The following is a 23,086-nucleotide window of genomic DNA, read 5'->3' as shown; positions in this document are numbered from 1 at the left end:
ATAAACACTTGCACTATGCCGGCACATTCAAACCCTTTATTATAGACACAGGTCAGCCCTGAACACCGAGCGGTGATCAGGTTCTCCAGGGTTCTGCAGGCATAGAATTCATCTTGGGGAACACACAGTATAGGGACATACCAAATGATATTTCCTGAAGGCAAACGGCTTAATATATATTGGGTCATCCTTCTGCAAGGGATCTCCATTACCTGTAAGGCAGCGCAGGTCTGACTATACTGGTCCGACTCCCTCCTCTACTGGTCCGACTCTACTGGTCCGACTCCCTCCTCTACTGGTCCGACTCTACTGGTCTGACTCTACTGGTCCGACTCCCTCCTCTACTGGTCCGACTCCCTCCTCTACTGGTCCGACTCCCTCCTCTACTGGTCCGACTCCCTCCTAGTCAGACCAGTAGAGGAGGGAGTCGGACCAGTAGAGGAGGGAGTCGGACCAGCTGGTTCCTCCTCTCACGCTGCGTGTGATGACGAGGAACCAGCTCACATTGTGGTTGAAGGTCATTAAGCGAGGAATCAACGGTTTTGGGTCTTAGATCAACAGGTCAGCAACAAGGTGGACCGGTCATCAGACACACCAAGAGTTAACCGGTGAAGCATCTGTCCAATTACACAATACCAAAAAAGAGATACACAACATCACCAGGATACCATGATGGTGCGCGTTTGGTCAGTGTGACCCTTGACCCCCATAGCCTCACAACAACAGGTGGGGTCAGGAGGGGGGGGGGGCATCTTTGGTATGACCTTCTGCATGGCATCGCAGCATTAACTAAATAAAAATAAAATACAAAATCTAAAACAAGTGACCTAACCCTCATCCAATGAGAAGACAGAGTGGGGGAGGAGAGGAGAGGAGGGGGAGGAGGAGGAGAGGGAGGAGGAGAGGGAGAGGGAGGAAGGGGAGAGGAGGAGGAGGAGGAGGAGGAGGAGGAGGAGGAGGAGGAGGAGGAGGAGGAGGAGGAGGAGGGCGTTCAGCCGCTCCAGTCCTTCTTGATGGTGAGGCTCCAGTCCCAGGACAGATACACGTTCTGGTCGTCGTCCACGAAGGAGGACTTGATGCTGTAGGTCCCGCGGGCCATCAGGCCGCGCGGAGCCTCGTCCAGCGCCGTCACGTACTCCTGCTCCTGGCCGGGCCGCGGTCCGTAGCTCCCCACCATGAAGGAGGCCCGGTCCACTGGCCCGGGGGGGGGGAGGCTCCAGTTAATGGACTGCAGTCACACAGCGCTGTTCTAACCAGTGGCCCCCCCAGCGCTGTACTGTCGCCTCACATTCACCCGTTCATGCACACATCACCCACCGACGGCGGAGTCGCCCCCTCAGGGCGACAGCCAGCTGGCCAGGATCGAACCAGCGACCTCCCGGTTACCAACCCGCTCTACCTCTGAGCCCCACGCCCCCCAGTAGACACTTCTCCAGAAGGGAAGACCGAGGCGCACGGAGCGCGAGCTTCGGTTTGTAATCTTACTGTTCTGACGGAGCACAGAGCGGAGAGCAACCCGCTCAGCAGGCGCTGTATCCACAGCGACTCACGTAAGAACGTTTGTCAGAAGGAGAAGGTCACCCAGAGAGGAGCTCGCTGCTCTCAGACTGCAGACGTTTATTCATCGACAGCCTGATAACACTCCCCAAACATGGAATCCCCTAGATCCAGCTTCAAACATTCCCATACTGTCCAGACCGCTCCTGTTCTGGATTCCCCTCGCTAATACAGATACAGATACAAGATGTCATCAAACATCCGTTCTGGTACAACATTCATCTGTGTGGTAGATTATTAATCCAGATTAAAGAGAAAACCTGAATATGGAGTTCAGTCTAAAGCGAGGGACGGGAGAGAGCAGCGAGGTCTTACCTGTGATTCCCTTCCTGGTCATCACCTGGTGGTACTTTAGGCCCGACACGATCTCCCGTTGGACCTTCAGAGACAGACCGGGAGAAACATGAGACTCAACAACGTGTCACTTCCTGTTCAGAAGGTCCCACCGACGGCAGCCATTGTCCCCGGGCTGACCTTGAAGCTGATCTTGATCTTGTAGTCGACGCCCTCCTTCAGCTCGAAGACCTGCTTCTTGACGGCCTGCAGGTCACCTGGAGAACAGCACCTCACCGGTTCACCTCCTCATTTAACGCCTGTCTTAAATCTGCTCAAATGTACGGCATTGAGTAGATCACCGGACACCTCTCGAGTTTAAATAAAAATAAAAGTGTAACTGGCCCAGATGGAGCTAAAGCATCTCAGCACCTCTCTTAACACACAATACGATGTCACGACACAATAGCAGGAACTACAAATTACACTAAGGATGTTCAATCATATCCATTTCAGAAGCAAATAAACCGAAATTAAAATCGAAAAATGTTGAACAAACAAAAAGGCCCACACTGTTAAAAGTCAAATACTGTGTTCAATAGTTCCCCGTTGCTTAAGGGTTAGGGTTAATCCCATAACGTTGGATTCTGGCATCACGGGGCATGGCGCTGTGTGCCTGTGTTTCCCCCGTATGCCACAAGGTGGCAGCACTCACCCTGCAGGTCCAGAGTCATGGGCTTCGGCGCCGTGTCACACAGCAGCGTCAGCCGGGTCACCACCACGTTTAAACCGCCCTCGTCTGTCAACGCCCCCCAGAGCAGAAGAAGAGAGAAAATAAACACAGTACACAAACAAGACGGGATGTCATCCTGATCACATCAGTGGTACTGGTATTGCATTAATCCATCGGTGGATGTGTTCATGGTTTTATTATAAACAACAGTGATTCGTTTTTTCTTTGAATAATTGGTACAGAAGCTGAAATAACCCAGCCAGGAGTTCACCGGACCTTCTAATACGGTGCAGGTGAAGGAACTAACTTTAGTAATATTTTCCTGGGAGATAGAGGGAGACTGAGAGACCGAGTGTTATTCCCGATACTGAGCGGATTGCCAGCAGATCTTCACACATTCCCGGAGTGTTTCTGACATTCCAAGGAGAAGATTGATTTCTCTTCATGGTCGTGGAGGACAATAATAAACACATGTTATAATAATCACCCAGGCCAGCAGGTGACTCTAGACACGCTACGAACCCATGGACACGCCTCCGCTCCATTCAGAGGAGCCGGTTCACAACTACGGATCATTCACAAAAAAAATATATAGGCGTATTATATATATAATAGAAAATCAAATATGAATCTAGACTTCCACGGAAACCCTCCGAGATACGAGCATTCCCCGCATTAGGCGGCTCGTCCAGATGTGTTCCCGGGCCACTCCACGTGAACATCTGCTTGTAAAGCGCCCAGCATCCAACATCTCTGCTAAACTATTTATAATCCAATAAAAACACCACAACTGAGCGGCCGCGCACCTAACACCCGCACCACGCGCACAACGCACACGCACAACGCACGTAACACCCGCACCGCACACACAACGCACACGCACAACGCACGTAACACCCGCACCACGCACACAACGCACACGCACAACGCACGTAACACCCGCCCCGCACACAACGCACACGCACAACGCACGTAACACCCGCACAGCACACGGTCCCTGACGTTCTCCATAGAACACGATGTCCACAGACCCAGAGACCGACACACACACAGACCCTCCAGGACCCCACAGACCCCAGACCTTCGTACCCCCAGACCCAAAGCCCCCCAGGCCCACCGTGGGTGCCGCGGGCATCGCCCAGCAGGCTCTTCTTGTACTTGGTGAGGCTCTCGTCGTCCTGGTCCAGCTCATGGAGCTCCTGGAGGGTCTTCGGCACCGGGGGCTTGTACCCGGGCGTGGCCTCTGGGAGGTCCGCCCCCAGCGGGTCTGGGGTCCCCTCTGGTGACCCCTCCGGGGTCCGGTCCGGGGTCTGGTCCGGGGTACGCAGTGGTCTCGGCTCCGCCATGTTTCTTCCTGCGGGAGAGAGGAGACCCCCGGTCACAACATGAGACGCTATGGAGAGTGTGTGACCCTCACAGGGGGTCCGCTCCACACAGTGGGGGTCCGGCCTGGTCCTGGACCCCCCAGGGCCCCTTAATCACCCGGCTTTACTTCAGGGGCCCCTCCGCAGCAAGACCCAGGGGCCGGGGCCGAACTCAGACAACACGTTAAACATGGGGGGGGGGGGAGAGCTAGCTTAACAGCCCCATAGTGGTCCCACCAGCAGAACCAGCAGAACCAGCAGAACCAGCACCCAGCGCTGGTTAAGGTGAGCCGTGTCGGGGCAGGGCTTCAGGATGGTGCTGGATGGCACCGCCATGTGATCATCTTTACTGCTATGGAAACCGGGAGGGAGGGGGGAGGGAGGGGGGAGGGAGGGGGGGAGGGAGGGAGGGGGAGGGAGGGGGGAGTGGGGGGGGGAGGGAGGGAGGGGGGAGAGGGGGGACATCAATAAAGCAGACGCAGGCGTTTAACGAGAGAGACACATGTGGTCCACACATGTGTGAGGAGAGCTCCTTCAGCGGGGACGAGAGGGGCCCGGCCCGGGGGGGGCCAACAGGCTGCTCATCAGCGCTGGGGCCCGCTCCGTGTGTTCTGAACTGGTCTGGGGTCAGTCGTGAGGCAGATTCGTGAGTTCTGCTCTGATCTGCTCACTTCAGAGAGCGACTGAACCCTGGGTTCTCTGGTTTTAATGTTGGGGGACTCAGGGCTCCATCGCTCTCAGAGGTGAGCAGGTCACTGCAGAACACACACATCTGCTTCACTCCGCAGAGCCACTGAACCCAGATCAGTTCAGAACCAACACATCTGCTTCACTCCGCAGAGCCACTGAACCCAGATCAGTTCAGAACACACACATCTGCTTCACTCCGCAGAGCCACTGAACCCAGATCAGTTCAGAACCAACACATCTGCTTCACTCCGCAGAGCCACTGAACCCAGATCAGTTCAGAACACACACATCTGCTTCACTCCGCAGAGCCACTGAACCCAGATCAGTTCAGAACCAACACATCTGCTTCACTCCGCAGAGCCACTGAACCCAGATCAGTTCAGAACCAACACATCTGCTTCACTCCGCAGAGCCACTGAACCCAGATCAGTTCAGAACCAACACATCTGCTTCACTCCGCAGAGCCACTGAACCCAGATCAGTTCAGAACACAGACTGAACCCAGATCAGTTCAGAACACAGACTGAACCCAGATCAGTTCAGAACACAGAGCACTGGTGTGCCCCGGCTCCGGCCCTCTCTAAGGGAGCGGGTCCTGGGGGTCCTTCCGCCCTCCGGGGAGCGCGGAGCAGAGTTCTCCAGTTCAAACGTTGGTCGTGTGATGACATGAGGAGGGTTGTGTGTCAGTCAATAAACACACGTTATTATTATTAATAAGTAGAAGCTGGATGGACACAGCATGCCCGGTGGGCCGGGTCAGCTGAGGGACGCAGACGGGACTTTATGAAACCAAGATCAAAGGAGCCAACACTCTGGAACGATAAGTCCAGGGGATTGGACGTGTGGGCAGGAAACGGTCTGACACAACAATGAGACAGGGAGTAGATAGTGGAGCAGACATGATCCATCTCTACAGAGGCCACACACACACACACACACACACACACACACACACACACACACACACACACACACACACACACACACACACACACACACACACACACACACACACACACACACACACACACACACACCGAGAGGGAGTGGATTACATCAGGGTCGATTATATAATAATACTGAACGATGGCTTCTATAGTCATGAATAAAAACCACTACCTAGACACCTGAAGGTCAGGTCTGGGGTTTGAAGGTCATTCCTCCCCTAATAGGACAGGTCACTGCCGTGGACCCCGGGGGGGCCGGGCTGAGCTGAGTGGCCCTGGGGGGGGGCCGGGCTGAGCTGAGTGGCCCCTCCCTGCTGGTGTTGGACCGCTGAAGGGCTTTAATGAGGTGTGGAAACACGAGGTGATTAATGAGAGGCAGGCCAACGAGGCCAACTGATCGCCTCAGCTGTAAAGAAGTTATTGGATTTGGAGTTCAGGTCGGATAATGAATGGAAAATAAAGTGTGGGAATTAAACAAATGTTGTCAATATATACAACACCAAGTGTTTTTACGTTGAGCTGTTTCAGTTGATGGCGATGGTTCAATGAACACATTGATCATGTTACAAATGCCCGCCTTAATATAATGAGAGGTTGATTATTTTGTTATAGCGTTCAACACCCACTGGCACTCTTCCACACGTACATTAGAGTTTACATTTTGGACAATCACAGATGAAGCGAGGAGCAAACGATTCACACCAGTCTCATGTTCCCTTCCCCAAAACACCGGATCAGGCCTTCCTGCAGGCACAGGGACCGGAACTACAGCCGACTCTACCCCCCAGCCCTGAGCTTACTGACCCACGAGGTCTCTGGTCTCCCCTCCCTGAGGTCTCTGGTGTCTCCTACCTGAGGTCTCTGGTCTCCCCTCCCTGAGGTCTCTGGTCTCCCCTCCCTGAGGTCTCTGGTGTCTGCTGCCCCCCTGAGGTCTCTGGTCTCCCCTCCCTGAGGTCTCTGGTCTCCCCTCCCTGAGGTCTCTGGTCTCCCCTCCCTGAGGTCTCTGGTCTCCCCTCCCTGAGGTCTCTGGTCTCCCCTCCCTGAGGTCTCTGGTCTCCCCTCCCTGAGGTCTCTGGTGTCTGCTGCCCCCCTGAGGTCTCTGGTCTCCCCTCCCTGAGGTCTCTGGTCTCCCCTCCCTGAGGTCTCTGGTCTCCCCTCCCTGAGGTCTCTGGTATCTGCTGCCCCCCTGAGGTCTCTGGTCTCCCCTCCCTGAGGTCTCTGGTCTCCCCTCCCTGAGGTCTCTGGTCTCCCCTCCCTGAGGTCTCTGGTCTCCCCTCCCTGAGGTCTCTGGTGTCTGCTGCCCCCCTGAGGTCTCTGGTCTCCCCTCCCTGAGGTCTCTGGTCTCCCCTCCCTGAGGTCTCTGGTCTCCCCTCCCTGAGGTCTCTGGTCTCCCCTCCCTGAGGTCTCTGGTCTCCCCTCCCTGAGGTCTCTGGTCTCTCCTGCCTGCTGAAGCTCCTCTCCTCTGTTAGTACGGAATGTTCCATTCTCCCTGAGACACGTAAAGATCTGGTTCAGCTGGTGGAGGAATGCAGCCGTGTGCTACCCCGACCATCAAGAGGATCATCCCGGATGATCCTCTTCTAATGGGGGGCTCCTCCACCTCCTCCACCTCATCTCCTCCTCCTCCTCCTCCACCTCCTCCACCTCCTTCAGCTCACCCGGCCCCCCACCACCCCAGGGCCACGGCTGAACTGGTTGTGGCAACATATCGGGACATGAGGGTCTGTTTGAGGGGCCGGAGGGGCCTTCTGATACATGACACACACAGACGTATGCACACAAACACAAAGAACACACAGGCGGGAGGGTGGTGTCTGGACCCCTGTGCAGAACACACTGTTCTTCTACTAAAGGAACCAAAGAGGAGAGTGGACACTGTGGTGACTGAGGGCGGCTCCTCTCTGGTCGCGGCGTGGAGCGACCCCGGGCAGCGGGAGAATTCACTCCATGACCTGAGAAGCAGCACCTGAACAAAAGACGTCCGTGGCAACACAGCTCACATTCACAAGATGGACTCTGCTGCAGCAACGGGAGGGAGAGAAACCAGGTTCTGCTGCCGACTGAACGAACGATGGGCGACCCAACAATGGAGCCTGTGGAGCTCCGCAGAGGGGAGAACATGATCTTAATGAGAGTCTCAAGCAGCATGACTGTGCTGCGCCACAAGGGCTGTACAGGCTGGACGGGTCCGTGTGACAGAGCTCCAGCTCAGCCGCCAGCACTGGGGCGTAGAGTGTGAGCGACACCGGACATCATCTCTATTTTGATACATCACACTGAAGATCAACACTTACATAGGAGTGTTAGGACTCTCCGTCAGACTTCACATCTCCTTGTACTAATATTGTCAAAGATTGGTGGGGTAAGTATGGTGTCTGAAGTGGATGTTGTGATACATTTATTTGCTATATAATGCAAGGGAAGAATCACAGAGGATTATCCTGATGATAACATTTACCAACACCTTCAAAACCGCTGTCTGAGGGGAAGCCAACTGAATGAATGAACAAGGATGTAAACCGTTACGACCGGACGATTTACAGCCGGCAGGAAACGGACAACTATCAAAACGACATTAACTCTAACAACCTCAACACTGCTACGGTCATCGTGGTAAACAACAGCTCGAGTCTGAGTCTCACTTTCCTCAGACAGGCCTCCCCATTGTCAAGACCGCTGTCTGCATGCCCCAGGTCGGAAGATCAGCCTGGAGCCTTCTGCTGACCCTCTCCCGCTGCGGTCCTCTCACGTCCTGACTCCTCCCTCTCCTGGCTCCTCCCTCTACAGACTCCTCCCTCTCCTGGCTCCTCCCTCTCCTGGCTCCAGGCTCATCCCTCTCCAGGCTCCTCCCTCTCCCTCCCACACCTGTCCAGGGAGGATAATCTGCTGACTGGACGGGGATCAGGAGTCGGGTTCTAGGCCGCCAGGGGACGAGGTTAGGAAGTCGTTTGGAGCTGGTGAGGTGACGGAGGGTGGGATTAGACCTAATGAGGCCATTGGGAGCGCCACGGTGTGGAGGGTGGCCAATCAGAGGTGCGGACAGATCCTAATCTCTGGAAGGGATTAGAACCAAAGGGGGACCTGGGACTGAACACTTTCCGTTCCGGGGCCTCGAGAATCCAAAAGGACTAGAAACGTCCGTCATGATTGGGATGTCATTTTATAAGACGAGACATCTGTATATTGTGATGAACAAATCATTCACAGATCCTGCTGCCCTACCACTGTGAAGCTTCATTTATACTCCTGTACCAAGTGGCCGCTACGGTACAACCGCAGGGCTGTGGCTGGAGAGCCTCAAGTGTCCCCCACCCAGAAGTCAAATCCATCCTTAAACAACACCCCAACCGACCGGCCAGAAGACCGTATGGTATAAGGTGTTACGCAGCCTCCACCCACACCAGGCAGCCCTGACGCTTGTGACCCATCCGTCTGCTGGAGATCTCCCTCACATATCCACGGCCATTTGATCTCCTACGCTTTGTGGTCCCACTCATACTGGGCCACCGGCCGACCCACCAACCTTTGAGTTCTGCCCTTTTCTGCTCCCTGCTTTCAAGCGCTCCTGTGATGTCGCCCGCAGGCAGCATTCCTTTACTGCAGCCAGAAGACACTTCAAAAGATAAGGACAGGAAGGCGGAACCTCAGCCAGACGGTGGTAGAACCTAGAAGTATAACAAAGAACCTAGAGGTAGAACCTAGGATCTAGAGGTAGAACCTAGAGTTAGTATCTAGAACCTAGAGGTAGAACCTAGTACCTAGAGGTAGTACCTACCTAGAGAGGTAGAACCTAGGAACTAGAGGTTCCCCTTTCGGACCTCTTAAGCTTCTTGCGTTCCTCCGGGCCAGTGTGTCCCATCATGTGCTACCTCCGCTCTTACTTACTTCATTGTAAATGGTATGGAGAAAAGCGTCTGCTAAATGCCCCAAATTGTAAAGAGTTTGACCTGAACTACAAGCTGACAGGACAAGAAGCGTGAAGCTGGACTGTGTGCCTGTCGTGGTCGCCCGCCACGCCGTGGCGCCCCCCCAGGTAAAGGCTGCGTCGGCGAACGTTGGCTGGAGGTCCGGCCCAGAAGGACCAAAACAAAGGAGAGGGGCCGAGCCCCCCAGGCTTCCCAGATAGTGTTTGTCTCAATCACTGCTGTTCCTATACATGTTGACGTTTATCCTGCCACTGAATTCTACAAATCCTTTGGTTGTGGCTTGAAAGTCCTGCTATTCTGTTATAATTCCAAGACTCAATCAGTCACAGTAATTATTTTTTGTTCATATGGACATATCGTGTGCCACACACACACACACACACACACACACACACACACACACACACACACACACACACACGTGAATTCTTACCATAAAACAAAAGCCAGCTAACTTTAGTAGTGGTCAAGAAAAGCGCAGTTTAAAAAATAAAACGGAATACTGTTGATTAACGACGGGTCTTTATGTAATTCCTACATCCAGTCGAATCTCTGTCCGTCCCATTTCGGTTATCTCTACGTTTTTTTAATCTTTACATTAAAAAGCAAAAGAAGCGCACTCTGGACCTCATAGACGACGGTTGGCAGGAGGCACAATTTTTCAAGATAAGGAAATCATCATACCTGTAGCTGTTAATACGGTGAGTGACTTTCTTTACCCGATGTAACTCCGAGAGACGCGTTTAGAACGACTGTAACAAACAACTTAAAGCTTCTCTGAGGCTCACTCTGAAAAGCTGCAGTGGCAGTACTCCATACTACAACAAATACTCCTAAATGTTAATTTTATCCATACACAAACAACATAATATGTACCCAAGTGATCGATCAAACGTTTGATATCCACTTTGACAGCACTTACCGTAGTAGTAGGACGACCAATACGCTGGAAGACGCGCCTCCGAATGGCAGGGAGTGAGAATCAACGAGTTCAGAGAGCATCACCACCGCCGTCTGTCAGCTGGAGACGCGCCTCCAGGTCACCGCTTCGTGGTACGCGCCTCGGGCACACGCCATGCGTAGACATGTAGGCCTTCTCAATATCGCATAAACGATAAGTTAATGACTACATGTGGTCAGAAAGCAATAGTTTGTCAATTAAACAATTAAAGTGTAAATAAACCGGACACGTGATCCCGAGTTTGATGTTTAACATTGGAGACTTGTGATTATTTTGGTATATTTTGAACTTGTTAGAAACGGTCATGTCCTCATACTGCTGGCGTTAAAGGCAATCATGATTATACATTTATTATTCAAGTCTCAGCTTTCCTTGTTTCTTATATTACACTGGAGGCAAAGACTAAAGAATTTCATTGCCAGCGACTGCTCTGTATTTGTTGTGCATATGACAATAAAAAGAACTATGAACAGATACGTCATAGTTCTATGGAAAAATACGAAATTAGTTCGCTCGTGAGAACCAGGGTCGCTATCTAGTGGTTCTACTGCCGTACTGCAGAACGAGTTTGGTTCAGGCTGTGCACACAAACCCTGCGGTTAACAGATGGAATTCGTCCAACAATCGAAACCGGATTACGATTCACCCTACCACACGCACATAAGCGCTATATACATTTATATTATAGCAATACCATTTTGAGCAGCATTTTTAACCCATTAACATCTTGGATAATGTTGCTGGTTCAAGTTGTCTCCATCTTTAAACCTTATATATCTTTGCCCATTAAATACAATTCAAACATTCCAAGGCATCATGTGGCTGGTTATATACTGCAGGTTTATTAAAGTCATGTACAAGGACAAGGATCAGCCAACAGGAAAAAGGCCGACGCAACAACCTACAGTCAAACCAAGTTTTCTTCAAAAAAAATTAAAAAAAAGAAAAGCGGCATAAATTGGTAAAAAACACTTCAGAGGATTTAAAATAATTGGTACACAAATTTCACATAACCAAGTGCAAGACATCCTGCACATGAGAACAAGTGTATAACATTCTGCACATCACAACATCTGTGCAGTACGAGTGGGGGGGGGGGGGCAGATGACGAGGGGCCGGGGCCTTCTTAGCTGGTGTCCATCTGGAGAGGAGAGAGAGGAACACGGTCAACACGGCCTCAATCCACCTCCCTCACAGCACAACAGCGCGGGGCGTGTGCGGACGTACCCGGGCGTTGTAGGCGTCTAACTGGGCGTCCAACTCCTCGGCAGAGAGCTGCTGTTTGCTGGCGCCGCCGCCGCGACCTCCAGCACCGGCGCCGCGACCTTTACCCCGGGGTCCTCCTGCCCCGCGACCCCCACGACCCCGCGGCTGCATGCCTCCGGCGAACGCCCCGACCCGGTTCCTGTTCATGCCGCCGCCGCCGGCGCCGCCTCTGTTCAGCCTGACCCACAGAAAGGAAGAGTTAGCCTCTGCCGACGAGACACCGGGGCCGTACCGTCGTCATGGAGACGCGTCGATGCGTCCACCTACCCCTGCATGGGGGGCCGTCTCTGCTGCGTGTCGATCTGTGACGTGACGAGCTGGATGTTCATCGGCCGCCCTGCGCACAAACATCAACGGTCAGACGCGAACAGGGGACACACTGAGAGACCACTCATCGGGCGTGGACCGTCGCAGCGCGTACCGTCCAGGGGCACGCCGTTGTACTGCTTCATGGCCTTCAGGGCGTCGGCCCTCCTCTCGAAGTGGACGTCTGCGGTGCCCAGACTCCTCCCCGAGCGGTCGTAGTGAACCGCCGCCTTCTTCAGCGTCCCGAACTCAGCGAACAGCTCCTGCAACGGGGAACCAGAACCATCAGCACCGCAGACCAACAGCCCAGTCGGGGGTAACAGACGCATCAGAACGGAATAACATCACGATAAACGAGTATTAAAGACAAACCGTACCTGAATGTCGGCATCAGAGACGCCAAAGTCCAGGTTGGAGACCAGCAGCTTGCCTCCGGTCTCCACGCCGGCGCCCGCGTTGCCGTTGAAGCCGTTGTTGAACATGTCGTGCTGCCATTTGTCGGGCATCTGCTTGGGCTGCAACAGATGAAAGACAACGCACCTGCTGACTGCGATCCCCTGGCTCTGTCAGTCAGAGTCCGCGGCTGGTGTGGGGGGAGCGGGTGCTCGCGTCCAACAGGACCAGGGATCAGCTGTTGCCCGCTAAGGCCCGCCCCATGGTTCCCTTCCCCCCACCCCCAGTCTTTACATGCAAGTTATCCCTACGAACTAACGAAAATTACAATACAAAAAATAAAAAAGGAAAATAAAAAAGGCCTGACACTTGTCACTTCTTTTTTTTTTAGCAAGTACACATTGCTAAAAATGTACAACAACGATTAACGCTAGCAGTATTTTTTTTATGGAACACAACATAGCTAATGCATGTTAATTGAAACCAGTTCAACAGGCCAATACATTTCCCAGCAAAGCCCTACCCCACAGCCCACCATACCCCCACCCGCACTAGACCCCGACATGCCCACTGGTATCTTGCCATCAGCGCCTCCACCAAAGACCCTCCTCACGGCCATCTCGAGGGACTTATCCTCAGTGTCGTTCTGGGAAGAAGGGCTCCTCTGGGGTGACTCGATGCTCCTCGTTCTCACAACAGTCCTTTAAGAGCCACGTAGGCTTCGGCTTCGACAAACGGTGTCCATGCGTACATTAACCTCTAGGCCCACCGGGACTCCTATCAATGGCGGTTATCGGGACGTCCATTTTGAGACCACGCCATTTTGAATTGGTCTCTGTTGGACCAAACTACAATTCAGATTTACTGTGGATAAGGGCCTTATAAAATAAACCGGTGGGGAGTTAACAGTCCACTGCTCCAGCCACATACAAGGCAAACCTGTAGAGAACCACTGAAGGATCGGCCGCGTAGTGCGACCCGCCGGCCACTCCCAGACAAAGGCCGCGGACTCCCGCAGGCCGCTGGGTCGAACCCTGCTCCAAAAATCTTCATGGGTCGGTGAAAGGGTCGAGGCTCTGGCATCCCTTCTCACCCCTTCCACCAATCGACCAGGAACCACGGGAACTACTTATCAACTAAGGTGTGAAGGATTGAAGATGCTGAATTCAAAATGGCGCCGCCGAGGCCTCGCAGATTAACAGCCGCTCCACCTCCGCAGCTTGCCGGGTGGCGGATCGCCGCCGACCGCTGCGACTCCTCCAGAGACGTCGCTACACATAGTAGGTATAGGACAGACTATGCACACAACCTCCATTAACGAATAACCGACATTTACACCGAATCCCCTTCCTAGGGAGAACTCGGCGGCTAGGCCTGACACAGGACTAGCAGGCCGGCTAAGGGAGCTAGCAGGCAGGCCAGAGGGCCCTGTCGGCCCGCTGGAGGAGCTAGTAGGCCCGCTGGAGATTAGGACGTCACCCTGGTGGGTTCAGCTCGCCAGGGATTCTCGTTTTCTGCTCATTCCGTTCACTTTCTCATACCCTGTTGTAAGGAGTCGGTCTTCCTCGGCCTCGGTTGAGGTTCTGTCGGCCTCTCATGGGGCCGGATGCGCCTCTGCCTGCAAATCCTCCGCCTCCTGCGCCCCCGAGACGCGGAGCTCCGCCGCCCCGGCCGGAGGCTCCCCTGCCGCGGCCTCCTCCGCCGCGACCTCCGCCTCTCTGCTGCCTGTTCTGTTTGATAATGTCATCGAGTGACATATCCATCTTATCGGCCATGGTGCCTTTTAATTACTACTTAACTATTTAACGGAGGAAAAAATGTAACCCTGGCGGTGCCTGCTCCGTGTCGTTGATCAACGACTCACCTTCACTGTGTGAGCGTGTGTGAAAGATGCACGGAGCTAACACAATATAGGGGCTGGGGCGCATGCGCATCGTACGTAGGCTTGAGTACGTCAATTTCCCCGCCCACTAAATACTATTCTTTCATGCAATTCTATTTGTAAACAGGGCTTTCATTAGAGTACGGAATGTCTCACAAAGTCAAACTTGTGAAGAAATTCCATGATGCACTCAAATAATATTTAGCTATCGTGAAAAATCTTCACGAATTTGGTTTGGTAAGAAAGTATTCTGTGTATAGGCACTTTCTCTTTGTTTACATTGCATTTCTGTTAGCCACTTTATTTGTTTGCATTAGTACTTTGTATTTGTTTTGTATATTTTGTATCCTGTGTTTTTCCACTGCTGCTGGGCTGTTGCAACGTTAAAAATCTCCTATGGGGATTAAAACAATTGTATCTAATCTAATCTAAGCATCACTTGTGAAACGTTTGTGTGCATTACTATGCAATTAGAAAAGGGGAGGAATATTGTAAAAGTATTTTATTCAACATGTTTCCAATGCTGGGAAGTCAATTTAGGACAGCATATTGGAGGAGATCTCTACTTTAAATCCGTTTTAAGAGACTTCCTTTTACAGGAATCTTTATTTAAAAAAAGAAAAAGAAACACACGTTGGCATTCTACATAGCATTTGGCTTTCAAAATAAGACCATTCCAATACTTCTAAAATTACTCTAATAAACTTTCAAGATCAAAAAATAGAAGTCAGTCCTTGGCCCGTCGCCCCGGTCGGGTTGGTACAGAAACAGGTTTGTATCGGTGAGAGACTCCTCTCCTGGTTGAGAACAGTCTGCTCCTGGCATCAGCCGCCCCCTCGTCTGATGTTCTGCATCAGTTCCATTGGTTAAAAAAATGTATGTATACGAAGAATCTTAACCTTCAATGACATGAAGAGAACTGATTATGAAACTGGAAATGTTCTGTTTTTTACGTTTTTTGTAACCAAGCCCTCATAAGGATTTTCAGAAAAGGGCAGAGGGAGAGAAAGAGAGGAAGAGAGAGCAAAGGGACGGGTGACCGGCGGGCGGGGTTCAGCGATGAGGGCCAATGTGCTGGCTGATGGAGGACTGAGAGCCAAAAGTTCCCAAAGATAAAAGGTTGAGGAGAAACTAAATAAAAAAGTTGGAGGCGCAGCGGTGGGAGACTAGGACTTCTTGGCGTCTTGTGTGTTGCGTTTCTTGAGGTCACTCAGGTCCACTGGTGTGAAAGCTGAAAGGCACAAGGAGGAAGCATTGTTAAGCATCCTCTGTCTGGAAGCAGTCCCAAGGAACACAATCACCTGGATCACTTACAATGGAGGTTAGGGTTGGGGTTCTTCTCCACATACTCCTGTGGTCCGCGCTCGTTCCGTTCGCTGTTCTGTGTTGACCTGATGTCTCGGAGTACACACTGCCAGGCTGGGAGCAGGGCAAGATACACAACGGTTACACAACTTACAAAAAGATCACCCCTCACAAAGAAAACTGTTCCCTGAGACTAGACGCAGCTCATGTTGACGAGGTCCTCATCAGACTAAGGGCCCCGGAGTGACGAGATTAGGGAAGGTAAAGGCAACACAATGCCCATCAACTACTGGGAATATTTAAATAATGCCCTAGACCTAGAAACCACTTACTGTGATCGTGTCCCCATTTAGTCACGTCTAGTTTCAATGGCCAAGAACTACACAAGACCATACAGCCTCTCCTACAGCTCATAGTCATGCAAAACACATCATCTTAAACCCGCCTCTAACACCTCCACCAAGGACATATGGAGGTGGGCGATATTTACAATATAAGACATGAGGAATATAGAGCAATATAAGACATGAGGAATATACAGCAATATAAGACATGAGGAATATAGAGCAATATAAGACATGAGGAATATAGAGCAATATAAGACATAAGGAATATACAGCAATATAAGACATGAGGAATATAGAGCAATATAAGACATGAGGAATATAGAGCAATATAAGACATGAGGAATATAGAGCAATATAAGACATGAGGAATATAGAGCAATATAAGGCATGAGGAATATAGAGCAATATAAGACATAAGGAATATAGAGCAACATAAGACATGAGGAATATAGAGCAATATAAGACATAAGGAATATAGAGCAACATAAGACATGAGGAATATACAGCATTGACACCTTTTTTTTTATCATGGCAATATCACAGCTGTATAAAATGAGGATGTATGAGGATACAGCCTTATTGCCTACAGCATGGCCATGATAAGAAGGCGTTCGGGTAGAAGTATCACTATGCAGCCGGACTCACTGTCATGGATGAAGCGCACGTTCTCCTCGTGAGCGGGGGTGAAGAGGTCCCCGGTGTTTGTGGGCGACCGGGGACTGGACGTCCTCTTGTAACTGTTCACCATCCTTGGAGCAGATGAGCTTTAGACATTTCAGAAAAGCGACAAGTAGTAAACACTGAGTACATTTTAATCCGCGATATATGATGCTTTGAAAGAGCCTCAAGCCAACTTGAAGTACCGCACAGCTCTTACGGATCTGTGCGCCACACATTCACGTGGACAGCGTCCAGTTCCCCCTCATGCTAACTCTTCTCTGTCCTCGTCCTAACTAGTCCTACCTCTTCTCTATCCTCATCCTAACCTTGTCCTCATTCTGTTTGATGGATGAGAAGTGGGTAGGAGATATAAATGGTTCAATTGTGGCCACAAAGGGAAGCACACGGTCCACCACTACACTCATGACAGCCGTAGCAAGAGGTGCGATGCCAAATGAAGCCTTGTTTTCCTTGTTTACCTGTTCTTATCTGGGTGGATTACGATTGCATTGTGCTGGGGCCCATAAGATAAAAGGTTGATTGATTGCTGGGATGTCCATGTGTTCAGGGAGCACTGCACACTTTGTGGGCGGTGGCTGAATTATCTGTGACCTCGCAATTAGAAAACACCACTCTGATTCTATGTTGTTGTTGTTGTTGTTGTTGTTGTTGTCAAATTCCTCATTAAAATACGAGTAATAATTTCAAAACGGATCGCCTTTGGTGCGGTGATAAACCTGGAATAATAACAGCCGGTTGAGGAGTGAGCAGAGATCAGCCCGTCGGAGGTACCTTGTCATTCTGGTTGCAGTCTGCACCGCTCGTCGCTCCTCTGAGGGTGATGAGAGGGTTGGAGAACACGAATCCAATCCTTCTTTTAATCTACAGGGAGGTAAACACGATGCACCGTCAGCAGGGCTCCCAGTATAAACCCTGAGTCACGTCTCCTGTTCACCACGCCCATCGGCTGTGCGGTAGTGACCGTTGCCCTGAAGCTGAAGGCACCGGCTGTCAGTCCCAACACGGGCCATTGTTTACGTTTGAGCTAACTTTAGCATCATTAGCATCACGCGAACACAGCCTGGCTAGCCGGGCGGCTGACGGCCAGAACCGAACCAGTTAGCCTCCCAGTCCCCATCAGAAGAGAGTAATCCCCGGTTAACGTGTGTATCCCGCCGGGACGAGTGTCATATCGATGCTAATCGCCCGTGTAGCATCGCTAGCTTTAGCCCCTGGCTAGTTAGCCGCGACGAGCTGCTCTGTTACCATCTCCTCTCACTGGTTCATCCTCTCACTGGTTCCTCCTCTAGCTGGTGCAACTGGTTTTAGATCCTCCCGGAGACGGGGACCTAAAGCTTAACGTTTCATTATTGACTGCGAAACATCTCTTATTTTAGGACAGTGCACCCACCTTTTCTTTGATATTTCCCTTCGCTGTCTTTATGCTTCACAGTGGAGTGAGGCCAGCTAGACGTTGCCAAGGCCAACCGAGTGTTTCCGGGTAAACGAGCGGAAGTGGAAGAACCTGATGAACCCTGGAGCCGCAGGTCCAATTAACTCAATTAAACACTGCCTTTCTTTAAAATCGAGGCTCACATTCAAAAGTTTATTATATTTGATAGAGCTTAATGTAACTAAAGCCTATGTACATTTTATTAAGTGTTGAACTTCCTAGTCAATGAGTGTTGGTACGTTTTGGAGAAGGTACGTTTCTCCAAAAAGTTACAATTTAAAAAATATTGCTAGCCGTGAACTTGTTTGGGGTAAATTGATTTCCAAAGTATAGGCCCTCAGAATGAAGCACAAGGAAATACAATTATTCATAAAATATGTCTTTATTTATGAAAACATGTACAAAAATAATTATTGAACATCAATATATAAGACTTTCATTACTGACTTTATCATGAATGTATATGCCTCATATATATAACACAACAACAATTGTAGTGAAAAGACAAAAAAGCACAATGGCAGTATAATGCCCAGGGGGAAGGCAGGCTGTAGTCAAAGTGTTCCGAGTGCATTGCTACTAGTCTGCTATACCTCTCTGCCCAGCAGTAAGGAGACATAACACGGACAAAAGGACACATTCTGCCCAATGCAAGAGCCTTCTACACAGACTTGGAGGGGCGGGGGGGGCATAGTTGAGTACCTGAAACGTCTTGGTAGGCATTGGCAACAGATCAGAGAGAATATGTATAATCTTCTGCTTCGTAAAAAAATAAATGCCTGTAAAGCAACAACCCTGGAAGAAAAAATACAACCAAAAAAAAGCAGAAAAGGAAAGGCTTTACAAATCTTAAATCTGTCAACGGTGTGAAGCCGCCCGCTTCCACCCAGGTGTACGCAGAGCGCGGTTCAAAGTCTGACGCTCTCTCTGCAGGGACAATGTCTTTATGTTCCTCCAGCGGCGGCTCTGGGCCGGTCGGGAGTCACACACAGCCGGTCTCAAACAGCTGGGCCAGCTCCTTGTAGTCGGGGTCGATGAGGTCGGCAGGCTTCTCCCCGTTGTTGTTCTGGGCCTCCCGGCTGCCCCCCGCCGACAGCAGGAAGCTGGAGGGGAGACAGAGACTGTTAGCCAGGCAGCGGTCCAGCTGGTATTAAGACGGATGTGTCTGACGCTGTGACCGAGTGAAGGAAGCAGTCTGAAGCAGAGCCCTGAACACAAACTGTACCTTAAGTATGACCTTAGATTGACCTTACCTTTAGTACATTTCTCAGGGTAAAAGATGCTCAAAGTGCTCTAGTGAGTCAGAGGTGAGTTCAACTAGTTTGATCAGTTTGTGGCGTCATCTGGCCCCGTCTAAAAGATAGGGTTAGTTTAGGGTCCAGCTTTAAGGACGGGACCCCACAGCTCTGGCGGTCTGGCCCTGTGTCTGTGCGGCCCAGCGGCGGTCATGTGGGGGTTCTGGGGGGGTGCAGACCTGGCGATGAGGGGGAAGCCGTCGCTGCACGCCATGTGCAGCGGCGTCCAGCCGTCCTCGTCCCTCTGGTGGACGTCGGCGCCGTAGCGAACCAGCTCCTTCACCACCTCCAGGTTACCGGTCAGAACCGCCTCATGGAGCGGGGCCATGCCTGGCGCACACACACACACACACACACACACACACACACACACACACACACACACACACACACACACACACACAGTATTGTATTTGTACAGCACTGTATCAGACACGGTGGTTATTCAAAGTGCTTTAAAAAAAAAAAAAAATGAACAAATAAAAAATAGATATAATTATTCAAGTAACAACAAAACAAAGACAGGATCAATGGAAAGCAACAGAAAATAAATGTTTTTTTAATTTCTTTTTAAAAGAAGTTACAGTAGGGGCAGATTTAATTCCTGTTGGTAGTTGGTTCCAGCAGTGGACAGCATAATGACTAAATGCCATTTCACCCTCCCTAGACCTGACCCCAGGCAGCCAGCTGTAGGTTGGTAATAGATTAGCATATCTGAGATGTATTTTGGCCCCAGGCCATTGAGTGTCTTAAAGAGGATGAGGAGAACTTTAAACTAGATTCTGAATTGTACTGGAAGCCAATGCAAAGACCGGAGGATTGGTGAGATGGGTTCTCATTTTTTGTTAAATTCTGGAACCAGCATTTTGAATTAATTACAGCCGCCTGATTGACTTTTTGGGGAGGCCAGTGAAGAGCGCATTGCAATAGTCATGCCTGGACACACACACACACACACACACACACACACACACACACACACACACACACATACACATACACATACACAATACACAATACACAATACACACACACACACACACACACACACTGTCAGATCAAGTGTCCGTGGGCTTTTCTTACCCCGCCGGGGGACCCAAGCTAGTCTCTGATTATTATTGGCTGTCATCGGCCGCTTGCGTTCTATTACAGCTTATTGTTCTAATACTCTTAGCGGCCCGTTGTGAGCCAACCAGGAGCTGCGTTCAGCGACCACAGAGCCAATCAGAGGGCCTGCTCACCTGAGTGGAACAGCGTGTCGAGGCGCACCTTCCGCGCCCTCATGAACCTCCCGATCTGCTCCATGTCGCCGCGCCGCACCAGGTCCTGGAAGATGATGTCGTTGGGGAAGTGCACGGCGCGCGGGGGCGGGGCCAGGGGGGCCGCGGGCGCGGGGGCGGCGGCGGGTGGCGGGGGGGCGTCCTGCGCCTTGGAGCGCCGCGTGGTCGCGCCCCGCGAGCCCCGAGTGTACGACGGGACGTACGCCGCCGCCGCCGCCGACTTGTAGGACGGCGCGTAGTGCGACGAGGGGCTGCAGTGGGAGGAGCCGTAGGTGGCGGTGGGCGTGTACCTGGTGGTGGAGGTGACCGAGGGCGTGTAGAGCGAGGGCGTGTACTTTGAGGTGGTGTACTGCGCTGGTGTGTACTTTGAGGTGGTGTACTGCGTTGGTGTGTACTTTGAGGTGGTGTACTGGGTGGGGGTGTACTTTGAGGTGGTGTACTGGGTGGGGGTGTACTGCGCGCTGCGGGAGTACGTCCCGGGAAGGGGGTAGCTGTACTTCATGTCTGCGGGCGGGGGCGGCCCCTGTCCCTCCTTAGTGACCCGGGTTAGAGGCCACGCTGCTCTCCTCCAATCAGAGAGCAGAATCCAACCACAACACAGGAAGAAAGGAAATCCTCGGTCCGTCCGTCCTGTGATCCAGTCCCAATCTGTCGTCTTCTCTAATCCCTTCCTGTTGCTGGTATCGGCGTGCAGAGAGGCTCCTCCCCCTCGGCGGCGGCCGGACCCTTGCTAGAGGGGGTCCCGTGCGGACCACCCGGTCTCCGAGTCTCCCCTCTGGTGCCCTTGCTGTTGTCCTGGGGGCCGTCTCCCTGTGGCCCTGTGTGTACGCGCCGTGGGGGTGTTATCCAGAGTGGGGCTGTGTCTCGTCTAGGGGGGCCGGCGGTGCTGGGGGTCCTATATACCCTCTGTCCGGCTATTTCGGAGCGCAAGATCGAGTGACATCAGCTTAGAAGCTAGTGGCTGGTGTCCAAGCCCTCTCCCCATGTGGTCACATGCCTCCTGCAGAGACCACCACGACCCCATCCCCCCACCCCCCCCATCCCTTGGCCCGTAAAACCCGTTGACAACTGCCCCCATAAGGCTTCTGAGACGGGTCTGAGGCGCGGTAAACCTCCAAACAGCTGTAGGTAACATGCCGTGTGGGGCTGTGCACAATCAGGAGACATGCGGACCACAGGGCGCTGCTCTGATGGCTACTCCTGAAACAGGCCCAAGATGGCCGGCTCTGACATCCAGATAAAAGTGGTCTGTTGGTATATAGATATGTATATGTGTGTGTGTTTTTGTGTTTGTAAGGCATCCCGATCTGTACAAGATCCATTCAGTAATTATTTGGTAAACCGACATTGGAACAGCAATTGCTTTTGTGTTTTTTCATTCATGTGTTTCGGCTGTCGGTCTGACTGGCCGTTTTCTACCTGATCAGAACCGCTTTAGTCTCGCCTACATCTTGTTGTGGTCGTTGATGCCCACTCCCTGTAGCGCTGACCTCTGGCGTGGCCGCTCTGGTATTTATTACCTTCACCGCCCTGTAGTCACGCGTGGACTACGTGGGCTCTATGTTTGGGACGCCAGGACCGGTGTGTCCGTCTGTCCAGCAGGACGTTGTCCGTGGGACTGCTGTCTTGCCCAACAGCTAGGTCATAAAGACATAAATCAAAGAAGCTAAATTTAGCCTCTCTGTGCAGATGCCTCCAATAGTCACATGTTCAGAAAAGGAGCCTTTTTACAATGCTGGGATTCTGACGTGCACCAGTCCAGATTCTGGGAATTCAGTCCCAACCACTCTCCAGAAACATGAACAAACATGACGATCAGACATCATGACCAAACATCATGACCAGACGATATGAAAGCAAAGCAACATGTGATGCGGTCGCGTTACCTCTTTCCCCAACTCCACCATAAAACCTGAGAGAGCTGATATTTGAAATCCCTAAAAGCGGACCAACACACCTTCTGTTGTGTTGTGTGCGCTGCGGCATTGAGCCTGTGTCACCAGCTGTCCCCCGGAGGTCTAAGATTGGCCGGGCTGATTATAGCCGGCCCCCCCGAGCCTTCCAATGAGTTCTGGGGCATTTGAAAGACTCAGCCAGCCAGAGTACATGAGGAAATGAAAACCGGACACTTATCAACAATCTGCTTTGGCCGCCGCGAGGAACCTCACGCCCTCGCTAGATGACTTCTGGGCGAGTCTTGCGCCGACTTTGAGCCGTGTTGATGTTTGAGGGGCCTGGTCGCCGCGTGCCCCCGACCCTGGGAAGGCTGTTCATCCCCCCACTCCCAAGGGACACGGCCCCTGTTCATCACAGCACGGAGACGCTTCAGCGACAATGGGTTGTTTGACACGTTAACGTTTCATAAACTCGTTCTGCACCCTAGTACTCCATACTGCGGCCTAGTACACATGAGGATCGGTCTATTAGGACTACAAACACAAACCAGGA

General features: G+C 51.7%; 4 protein-coding genes across 8 annotated transcripts; all 4 read right to left on the bottom strand.

Annotated features, from left to right (window-relative positions):
* Positions 1 to 22: 22 nt before the first annotated feature.
* arhgdia (Rho GDP dissociation inhibitor (GDI) alpha) lies at positions 23 to 10,516 on the bottom strand. Of its 4 annotated transcripts, XM_030338300.1 has the most exons (7): positions 10,413 to 10,510; positions 9,088 to 9,229; positions 3,681 to 3,917; positions 2,546 to 2,629; positions 2,032 to 2,108; positions 1,873 to 1,936; positions 23 to 1,194 (listed from the first exon to the last, which is right to left on the bottom strand). In XM_030338300.1, the coding sequence occupies exons 2-7, from the start codon at positions 9,152 to 9,154 to the stop codon at positions 992 to 994; spliced, it is 732 nt and encodes a 243-aa protein (XP_030194160.1). In that variant the 5' UTR covers positions 9,155 to 9,229; positions 10,413 to 10,510; the 3' UTR covers positions 23 to 991. The 4 variants fall into 4 exon arrangements, with proteins under 4 accessions (XP_030194160.1, XP_030194162.1, XP_030194163.1 ...); XM_030338302.1 differs by lacking the exon at positions 9,088 to 9,229 and having other exon boundaries at positions 10,413 to 10,516; XM_030338303.1 differs by lacking the exons at positions 9,088 to 9,229; positions 10,413 to 10,510 and adding an exon at positions 10,175 to 10,337.
* Positions 10,517 to 11,270: 754 nt separating this feature from the next.
* On the bottom strand, positions 11,271 to 14,309 carry alyref (Aly/REF export factor). The gene is made up of 6 exons (XM_030338282.1): positions 13,958 to 14,309; positions 12,401 to 12,538; positions 12,139 to 12,286; positions 11,985 to 12,054; positions 11,679 to 11,895; positions 11,271 to 11,592 (listed from the first exon to the last, which is right to left on the bottom strand). The coding sequence occupies exons 1-6, from the start codon at positions 14,189 to 14,191 to the stop codon at positions 11,578 to 11,580; spliced, it is 822 nt and encodes a 273-aa protein (XP_030194142.1). The 5' UTR covers positions 14,192 to 14,309; the 3' UTR covers positions 11,271 to 11,577.
* A 473-nt stretch (positions 14,310 to 14,782) lies between these two features.
* Positions 14,783 to 18,145, bottom strand: mcrip1 (MAPK regulated corepressor interacting protein 1). 2 transcript variants are annotated; one of them, XM_030338326.1, is made up of 5 exons: positions 18,022 to 18,145; positions 17,403 to 17,492; positions 16,596 to 16,714; positions 15,613 to 15,717; positions 14,783 to 15,529 (listed from the first exon to the last, which is right to left on the bottom strand). In XM_030338326.1, exons 2-5 carry the CDS (start codon positions 17,408 to 17,410, stop codon positions 15,465 to 15,467), a joined length of 297 nt encoding a protein of 98 aa, XP_030194186.1. In that variant the 5' UTR covers positions 17,411 to 17,492; positions 18,022 to 18,145; the 3' UTR covers positions 14,783 to 15,464. The 2 variants fall into 2 exon arrangements, with proteins under 2 accessions (XP_030194186.1, XP_030194195.1); XM_030338335.1 differs by having other exon boundaries at positions 16,596 to 16,699; positions 18,022 to 18,132.
* A 281-nt stretch (positions 18,146 to 18,426) lies between these two features.
* ppp1r27a (protein phosphatase 1, regulatory subunit 27a) lies at positions 18,427 to 21,595 on the bottom strand. Its single transcript, XM_030338292.1, has 3 exons — positions 20,600 to 21,595; positions 19,538 to 19,688; positions 18,427 to 19,166 (listed from the first exon to the last, which is right to left on the bottom strand). The coding sequence occupies exons 1-3, from the start codon at positions 21,138 to 21,140 to the stop codon at positions 19,046 to 19,048; spliced, it is 813 nt and encodes a 270-aa protein (XP_030194152.1). The 5' UTR covers positions 21,141 to 21,595; the 3' UTR covers positions 18,427 to 19,045.
* Between the last annotated feature and the right edge of the window lie 1,491 nt (positions 21,596 to 23,086).

The sequence above is a fragment of the Gadus morhua genome, chromosome 2 (assembly GCF_902167405.1).
Source record: "Gadus morhua chromosome 2, gadMor3.0, whole genome shotgun sequence".
Taxonomy (NCBI): Eukaryota; Metazoa; Chordata; class Actinopteri; order Gadiformes; family Gadidae; genus Gadus; species Gadus morhua.
The sequence above is the reverse complement of the archived record's forward strand: the minus strand, read 5'-3'. Positions and strand labels throughout refer to the sequence as shown.

What these genes read in the sequence shown, in the direction of transcription:
- arhgdia (XM_030338300.1), bottom strand. Translation starts at nt 9,154, where the DNA reads ATGCTGCCTGCGGGCGACATCACAGGAGCGCTTGAAAGCAGGGAGCAG. An exon ending in CGATGCCCGCGGCACCCACG is followed by an intron (nt 2,630 to 3,680) that starts GTGGGCCTGGGG and finishes GGGCGTTGACAG; the next exon opens with ACGAGGGCGGTTTAAACGTG. An exon ending in GACCAGGAAGGGAATCACAG is followed by an intron (nt 1,195 to 1,872) that starts GTAAGACCTCGC and finishes CCCCCGGGCCAG; the next exon opens with TGGACCGGGCCTCCTTCATG.
- alyref (XM_030338282.1), bottom strand. Translation starts at nt 14,191, where the DNA reads ATGGCCGATAAGATGGATATGTCACTCGATGACATTATCAAACAGAAC. An exon ending in TCTCTGATGCCGACATTCAG is followed by an intron (nt 12,287 to 12,400) that starts GTACGGTTTGTC and finishes TCCCCGTTGCAG; the next exon opens with GAGCTGTTCGCTGAGTTCGG. An exon ending in CAACGGCGTGCCCCTGGACG is followed by an intron (nt 12,055 to 12,138) that starts GTACGCGCTGCG and finishes GTTTGTGCGCAG; the next exon opens with GGCGGCCGATGAACATCCAG.
- ppp1r27a (XM_030338292.1), bottom strand. Translation starts at nt 21,140, where the DNA reads ATGAAGTACAGCTACCCCCTTCCCGGGACGTACTCCCGCAGCGCGCAG. An exon ending in CGACACGCTGTTCCACTCAG is followed by an intron (nt 19,689 to 20,599) that starts GTGAGCAGGCCC and finishes TGTGTGCGCCAG; the next exon opens with GCATGGCCCCGCTCCATGAG. An exon ending in GGCTTCCCCCTCATCGCCAG is followed by an intron (nt 19,167 to 19,537) that starts GTCTGCACCCCC and finishes TCTCCCCTCCAG; the next exon opens with CTTCCTGCTGTCGGCGGGGG.
- mcrip1 (XM_030338326.1), bottom strand. An exon ending in CGTGCGCTTCATCCATGACA is followed by an intron (nt 15,718 to 16,595) that starts GTGAGTCCGGCT and finishes CCCTGCTCCCAG; the next exon opens with CCTGGCAGTGTGTACTCCGA. An exon ending in CCCCAACCCTAACCTCCATT is followed by an intron (nt 15,530 to 15,612) that starts GTAAGTGATCCA and finishes TGTGCCTTTCAG; the next exon opens with CTTTCACACCAGTGGACCTG.